Here is an 8,443-nt window from a genome sequence, read left to right on the forward strand (position 1 = left end):
AAATACATTCAATCATATAAATTTAACTCACACTTTAATATAAAATTGATAAAATTATTTCCAATTGAACTATACATAAAACACTTTTAATAATATAAACTTAACTCACACTTTAATATAAAACTAAAATAAAATAAAAGAAAATTCAATCAAAGCATAAATAAAACAAATTTAATTATATACATTTAACTCACACTTTAATATTAAAACTGAAATAAAATAAAATTGCATTAGCTTTATTTCTCCACTCAATTTTATTCAACACACAATAAATTAGAATTAACTCTCATACTTTTTGTTTCTAAATTGTAACTCCCATGACTTCCCATCCTTTGAATACTCATTTTCTCATTATCTTTCACTCTTTCTTAAATATTATACATTTTTGAGTTTTTTTTTGGTTGGCTGTTATTGTTGTATGTGTCAAAAAAAAAATTAATATTATTAGAAAAGCTTAATTCTAAATTTTAACTTTAGATACTATATGATATGTATCTTATATTTTTTNGCTTAATTCTAAATTTTAACTTTAGATACTATATGATATGTATCTTACAATTTCNCTTATATATATAAGTTTTCTCACAAAAACAAAAAAATACTGACATGTTGAGCTCACAAAGCTCGAGAAATGATTTATTTATTTGTCATCAGCTTTTAATAGTATTTTTATTTACATACCATTGTATATNTTTAAAATTAAAAAGTTTTCTCTAATGGCATCTATGCTTAATTGAAGTCATACCTTATTCTTATCTCCAAAATAAATTACCAAAGATTTCCTCCTAAACTAACACTTTAATATAATGCTCAAATACCGACANACCTTATTCTTATCTCCAAAATAAATTACCAAAGATTTCCTCCTAAACTCACACTTTAATATAATGCTCAAATACCGATAAAAAACAACATCAGCTACACAATCCACATTTCAGAAACATAACAAATTTTTATATTACATTTCATGAATAATTTGACAGATTTTATACATGCATCAATCCTATTATTTGGACCAGCCAACCCACAACCACTCAACGTCTTCTTTGAAAGCGAATAACAATCCAAATGCAACAAGAACATTTGATGTGGAAATTGTAATATAAGACCTAGAAATAACATAAAGGCAAGCCACCCAATATAAAGAAGGATAATGTTCAATTTGTCTTCAGGATCTACGAGGAATTCAAAATATCAACACTCTATTTTGCAATCACAAATTTCACAGTAAATGTATTGCATTTTGGTTACATCACAAAATAACATGTCCTAATTATAAAATATAAATAGTATTAACTATAATACAATTTAAAATTCAATAAAAACATTAATAATATAATAATTTAAACTTTTAAAAAGGTTTTTTAAATTGTTCATAATTTAGAAAAGGATAAGCTGATCATTTAAAATTAACTATATAGTTAATGAATACAAATAAAAAAATTCCAAAACCTTAATGAATTTTAACCAAAAAAACAAAGTTTCTCGATACAAATAGACTTTTTTGGTATGATCTTCAAATTGAAAAGTCTCTCGAAAAAAAATTTTAAAAATTAATTTAGTCCTAAAAACTTTTAACCAAAAAATAAATTAATGTAATAATCTCGTGCGTTGCACGAGACTTAACCTAGTTGGAGATATATTAATGTCGTGTTATGTTGTAGTGTATTTTTTGTAGTTTACAAATTTAATCATCTAAGTTTATATAGTTTGTGTTGTTGTTACATTATTTTTGGTTTGTTTTCTTTTGTAAATTACCTGTTCTTTTTTATAACAAGTCCACATATGTCAAAGTAAGTAGACATATTTTTACTTTAGTTTGGTTTTGTGTTATTATTTAAATATTATACTTATGTTAAACTGTATACAACATTTATAAGGATTATGTTAATTGTCAATGTTATTTTTAAAGTTATAGATGATTTAGTTTTCTTAAATAAAAACATTTGGTTTTCGATCTTAAACATTGTTTAATTTGTCACTGGTGTTCTTATATGTAAATCTTGAGAGGCAAGGAACCTTTGTTATCACACGCCAAAATTCAAACACTGCAATCATCACTGTGAAAAGGAATGAAATAGTAAATGCATAAACAATTTTGTTTGATAATACGTAACTAACTTACTCTAGTTTATGTACGCTTTAGAAAGAGAGTTTATCCTCTAATCACACTTGAGAGATTACTCTAGTTTGGTTCATATCCCTTATATATATAAGTTTTCTCACAAAAACAAAAAAATACTGACATGTTGAGCTCACAAAGCTCGAGAAATGATTTATTTATTTGTCATCAGCTTTTAATAGTATTTTTATTTACATACCATTGTATATTTTTTTTTAAATGACAACCAAAATTTAATTCTTTTATTTTCTTTATAACTTAATTGCATTACTTACTTACATTTCCACAAAATTTTAAGAACTTTTGATTCATATGGTGAGATAATATAAAATCCATATTATAATAATTTCCATAAGTTAAATCTTAATTATTATACAAGAATTTTATATATTCAAATAAAACAAAAAATATATATACTACACAAATAAATTTTATATTCCAAATTATAATTTTACCGATAAATATTATAGATTCTGTATATATAAATTACAGTAAAATTATTTATTAACTATTTTATTCTGCACATAGTGTGGATTGTTATTTAGAATAAAATAAACTGTCAAAAATGATGTTAGATTACAAATAATACGTAACCTTGTGTCCCTTAATCGTCACTTTCCTCAGTTGCCATACACAGGTTAACTTGGGTTCTTTTACTGTTTTTCTTCGACATTATTGTAACTGGGCTGGACCCATAACAGAAATCAGAAGGAATGATGTGGATTGGACAAAAATATTGAGCTGTATTAATCCTTATAATTTGATTGGCTAACTGTTTTAACTGATGTGTCAACTCCTCCTTCAACTAAAAAGCTGAGGTGTCAACATTGGAGAGTAACACATTCAGTTTTTATTGTATTGATTCAAGACCAAATTTTAATGAATTTCATTATAGTTTTAAATAAATTTAAAGTGGATCGGACTAATATAAAAAATAGTAAAACCCTCGTTTGGATAGAGGTATAATTGTTTCAGATTACAAAAAATATATAGGCAATTGTTTCCGATTTGTTATCTTTGTTTGTGCAATCTCGATAATATATTAGACCATTATATTCAAAGCTTCTATTTGTATCCATTTGTTTTAAGGAAACAAACACTGATAAAATCAGAAAGCTAGTACAAAAATTAAGTGACTCCAACAGAACATCACTTTCAAGATCTCTTTAAAACGGCATCACAAACAAATTTCAACACTAAAGAAAACTCCAACACAATGTTTATATCTAATAAACCCATAGCGTTTGGTCTCTTCTTTGTCGTAACACTACTCGTGTCTTGCAATGCGGCTGCAAACGCCACAACACAGCCGCTTTTCTCGGCGATTCTAATATTCGGCGACTCTACTGCAGATACAGGCAACAACAACTACAACCCACAAGCCATTTTCAAAGCTAAACATCTTCCTTACGGCGTTGATCTTCCCGGCCACGAAGCTAATGGAAGATTCTCAAACGGAAAGCTAATCTCTGACGTACTCTCCACCAAACTCAACATCAAAGAGTTCGTTCCTCCGTTTCTACAACCAAACATCTCCGACCAAGACATTGTCACTGGAGTCTGTTTCGCATCCGCCGGCGCTGGCTATGATGACGGAACCTCGCTCTCCAGTCATGCGATCCCGGTCTCACAACAACCAAGCATGTTCAAGAATTACATTTCTCGTCTCAAAGGTATCGTAGGAGACAAGAAAGCTATGGAAATTGTTAACAACGCTTTAGTGGTCATTAGCGCAGGACCTAATGATTTCATCTTGAACTTTTACGATATCCCCACAAGGCGTCTCCAGTATCCTACTATCTATAGTTACCAAGAGTTTGTCCTCAAGAGGCTTGACGGTTTTGTCCGGGTAAAAATCTCATATATTTTGTTTCTCTAGGTAGTCTGAGTCAGTTTATTTTTTTGAGCTATTTTATTTTATATATATGTCGTGCTGACTCTTGAATCTATTAATCCTGTTTGCAGGAGCTTTATAGTTTAGGTTGCCGTAATTTTCTGGTCGGTGGGCTGCCCCCGATGGGATGTTTACCCATCCAAATGACCATGAAAATGAGAAACATCATGAGATGTTGTATGGAACAAGAGAACAAAGACTCGGTTTTGTACAATCAGAAACTAGCAAAGAAACTGCCTGAGATCAAAGCGTCTCTACCAGGAAGCAAGTTCCTTTACGCCAACGTCTACGACCCTGTGATGGACATGATCCAAAACCCTAGCAAATACGGTACATATCCTTCTTTCTTGTTCCACAAGTCATCTAATTATGATTAAGTAACGTACGCAATTTACATTCGTCGTCGTACAAACGAAAACAGGGTTCAAGGAGACGAAGAAAGGATGTTGTGGAACAGGATACATGGAATTGAGCTTCTTGTGCAATTCCTTTTCACGTACTTGTCCCAATCATTCGGATCATTTGTTTTGGGACTCCATCCATCCCTCCGAGGCGGCTTACACATACCTAGGGAACTTAATAAATGCTCAGATTCAAGAGTGGCTTTGGGCTTAAATCACTATGATTTACGAAATTAATCAACTAAACAATGTATTTTAGGTAATGAGCCACCATACAAGTTTATGGCCCTACCCCTATGGATCTAATGGGTGATTTATAATGGACTATTCTTATAGTTTTTCTATGTTACCCAAATAAATGTATGAGTTAATTAGCCATTAAAAAAAACAAAAGTTGATCATGAGTTAAGAAAATAGCAATGTTGTGACTATTAAAATTTTTATTTTTGATATTCATTTAATTGTGAAAATCCTGAAAGTTAATTACTGACCGACTAATCTCTCATAGTAAGAGTAAAAATTGTAGTGTGGAGCTCAATTGTTTGTGAAAGTTGAGCTCCCGTTTTCCATTATAATCAAAAATCTTCTATATGAATTATTTTTACGTATAAACTATAACGTTTTAAAAAGTGAACCATAAGAAAAATAATCAAAACGAGATAAAAGCCACATGATTCTTATTCGCATTAGTAGTTTATTACCAAATATGTCAATTTACAGGCAACCTAATTTAATACGAGATGTACTTTGTTGGGTGTGAGTTAAGTAAGCTAATGGGTTTTTTTTTTTTTCAATTCGAGGATATCAGATCTGTTAAAGTTAGTTAAAGCACTTAAACCTGCTTCCTCCCAATTCACACATTGACTTAAATATTGAAAATGATAATTACATTGTTAATATAAAAATAATGAAATAAGTCATACTAGTTAGTACTTAGTACAAGTTAGTAGCTTTATTGTCGCTAAATCCATCGGCTTTTTTTCAACGTTGCAAATATCTCGCAGTGCACATCGACGGGTTTATATATCGTTTACGTGTAGGGGTTTTGTATATATTACAATACGAGGTTTCAAATTAAGGCGTCGATAAATATCTACATACATATGTATCTTTTTTTTTTTGCTAAGCAAAATAATCTACATACATATGTATCTTTTATAAACGAATTGGGATATATATAGAATTGAGGGTGTATGTGAGACCATGGCCTATGGAGCGACTTAAAAGATCAACTAACATTTTATTTAAAAATAAAGATTAGGTAGTTTCTTAGTTATAGAGTTCTATACCAAATCCATACCACATATTTCAACTCCTATCGAACCACTTCCTTCCATTTTTTCTATCTTCACATTATTATTTTCATTGAGTGATTTTCAATTGCAAGCGCTATATGCTGCGCTCATTAGGTTTTGTAGTCATGTACGTATGCAATTAACACATACCAAAAAAAAAAAAAATCTGTATTCTACGCACAAAATAAAACGAGATCAGACGAATAACTTTTTGGGTTAAATGATTAATAATGGTTATCTCGAGTCGCTTGAGACCATCTAAATTCAATAACAAAATCATCTGATTTTAATGTCTAGAAGACAATCTCAGTTGATCTAGGGACGTTTCACGATTAGCGCCAGGGGCGGATCTACCTTGGTGAAGGGTGGTGCATATGCACCATATGGAAATATAAAAACCTTTAAAATGAATAGAAGTTACTAAGGTTAAAATGGCTTATTGGTAAGAATGCACCATATTAATAATGAGGTCAGGTGTTCAATCTCCACCTCACTACCATTTTTACAGTTTTTGCACCTGATGTGAAGATTGGCTAGATCCGCCACTGATTAGCGCCTAAGCATAGGCAACCTTATACTGTTATACATTATTTTATAGAACATTATAATTAGTAAGAGCTAGCTACGGGGATCAATTCTTGAAAGAACAACAAAATAAAATGTAGTATGAAACTAATGAGTATAAAAGACTTGGATACGAGTCGCAAGATTTAGATGACGTTCAATAGTTGAGCTATACATGCACATACGAGAGTGACAAGAGAACGTGATTTACATATTTTACGTAGCTTTCCTATTTGACGAAATTATTAAATGTGATTAGCCGTTAATGAGACCCCGGCCACAATATTAATTTCCGTCTTTACAAAGTAATTATTAAAGTCAACAATAACTCTAAAAACCTACTTGAAGGTGACAACACAACATAAACGTATGCTACTTAAGAATGGGAACGTACGCTAATTAAGAACGTGAACGTGAATATTTAATGAGAAAATACGAATGTGAACATACATGTTACTNTTTTTTTTTTTTTTTTTTTTTTTGAAACACAACATGTTACTAAGCTAACAACAAAAAACAAAACTAATTAATGAAATTGAATATATTTTCAAATGTTATTTGATATGATTTAACAGATATTAATTACAAACCTTCTAATTTAAGATAAAATATTAGAAGGTATTTAGGTTAAACTACATTACAAATATTAAACTAAACTAAAATTATTTAAGAGATTGACTAATGAAAATTTTATAACACTAAAGTGCAGTAAAAATAATAATATTATATTAGTAAGAAATTCAATAGATCCTCCTAATTAATAAAACAAATTAGTTAATCAAAAATCATTTTTAAAGAATCTTTGATAATTTTGATCATTATGATTTATAATCAAGTAAAGAGAGGATCCTAGTACCAAACTAGTCAAGTGGGTGCACCAAATCAACTTAACCCATTGTAAACTATTTTCATTTTTCTCCCTCCCGCTGACTCTATAAACCTAATATTAGTTTCCACTTTAATATAATAATAATTCATCCTAATTGCTAACGAATTCACGAAAGCTACAGTATGTTGTTTCCCGCTTTAGTGGTGTATAAATACCCTTCTTTACCTCTTTCTCTCAACTCACATCACAAAATCTCCAACACAAAGCTTCTTCACAGTGAAGCAACAATGGAGTCTCTTCCACGACTCTCCTTTGTATCATGCATTGCCCTTCTAGCCTACTTCGCATTCCTCGCTTCCGCTGAACATCACGTCCGTCAATTCGTGGTAAGCTAAGCTACTCATGTTACATCAAAGCTTTTTGGTATGTTTTCACGAACGAATGTGATTAATGTAAATGTGTAATCGACGATGACTTTAGATTGCGCCGAGACCAGTGACGAGGCTGTGCAGAACTCACCAAAGTATCACTGTGAACGGTCAGTTCCCTGGTCCAACGCTCGAGGTCAGGAACGGTGACTCTGTCGCAATCACTGTTATCAACAGAGCCCGTTACAACATTAGTATCCACTGGTAATTTAATAGATTTGAACATCATATTTAACAAACATATTCACATATGTTTTGTCACGTTCTGCTCTGTTTTAATACTCTGTTTATGGAACAGGCATGGACTTAGACAGATGCGGAATCCATGGGCTGATGGTCCTGAGTACATAACACAGTGTCCTATCCGTCCAGGACAAAGCTATACTTACAAATTCACAATCGAGGACCAAGAGGGTACACTTTGGTGGCACGCTCATAGCCGCTGGCTAAGAGCCACCGTCTATGGTGCTCTCATTATTTACCCTCGTCTCGGTTCTCCTTATCCCTTCGTTATGCCTAAACGTGACATCCCAATTCTTCTTGGCAAGATTTTATAACTTCTAACCACTTCAAATTGCATTTTTTTGTTCTTTTTATAGTCACGTCTAATGCTAAATACTTGTAATGAAAATTAGGGGAATGGTGGGATAGAAACCCAATGGACGTTTTGAGGCAAGCACAGTTCACGGGAGCAGCAGCTAATGTCTCTGATGCTTACACAATTAATGGTCAACCAGGGGATCTTTACCGCTGTTCCCGGGCTGGGACCATGCGTTTTCCAATTTTCCCTGGCGAGACTGTTCAGCTTCGAGTCATCAACACTGGTATGAACCAAGAGCTCTTCTTCTCAGTCGCCAACCACCAGCTCACAGTCGTTGAAACTGATTCCGCCTATACAAAACCATTCACC

At 31.8% G+C, this 8,443-nt stretch overlaps 2 protein-coding genes across 3 annotated transcripts in view; both read left to right on the forward strand.

Annotated features, from left to right (window-relative positions):
* Window positions 3,339–4,816, forward strand: LOC104786641 (GDSL esterase/lipase At2g30220-like). The gene is made up of 3 exons (XM_010512089.1): window positions 3,339–3,971; window positions 4,088–4,346; window positions 4,438–4,816. Exons 1-3 carry the CDS (start codon window positions 3,339–3,341, stop codon window positions 4,629–4,631), a joined length of 1,086 nt encoding a protein of 361 aa, XP_010510391.1. The 3' UTR covers window positions 4,632–4,816.
* Window positions 7,359–8,443, forward strand: part of LOC104786642 (laccase-3-like) — a 2,905-nt gene continuing 1,820 nt past the window's right edge. Inside the window, exons 1-4 of one of the 2 annotated variants that reach the window (XM_019245867.1) lie at window positions 7,359–7,491; window positions 7,586–7,737; window positions 7,832–8,076; window positions 8,169–8,332. In XM_019245867.1, the coding sequence (XP_019101412.1) occupies window positions 7,393–7,491; window positions 7,586–7,737; window positions 7,832–8,076; window positions 8,169–8,332 (660 nt within the window). In that variant the 5' untranslated portion in view covers window positions 7,359–7,392. The remainder of the gene's footprint in view (window positions 7,492–7,585; window positions 7,738–7,831; window positions 8,077–8,168; window positions 8,333–8,443) is intronic. The other variant, XM_010512091.1, reaches the window with a different exon arrangement.

Source organism: Camelina sativa, chromosome 5 (genome assembly GCF_000633955.1).
Source record: "Camelina sativa cultivar DH55 chromosome 5, Cs, whole genome shotgun sequence".
NCBI classification, from domain to species: Eukaryota; Viridiplantae; Streptophyta; class Magnoliopsida; order Brassicales; family Brassicaceae; genus Camelina; species Camelina sativa.

Coding starts and splice junctions, on each gene's coding strand:
- LOC104786641 (XM_010512089.1), top strand. CDS start 3,339: ATGTTTATATCTAATAAACCCATAGCGTTTGGTCTCTTCTTTGTCGTA. Junction 3,972..4,087: donor GGCTTGACGGTTTTGTCCGG/GTAAAAATCTCA, acceptor TCCTGTTTGCAG/GAGCTTTATAGTTTAGGTTG. Junction 4,347..4,437: donor CCAAAACCCTAGCAAATACG/GTACATATCCTT, acceptor AAACGAAAACAG/GGTTCAAGGAGACGAAGAAA.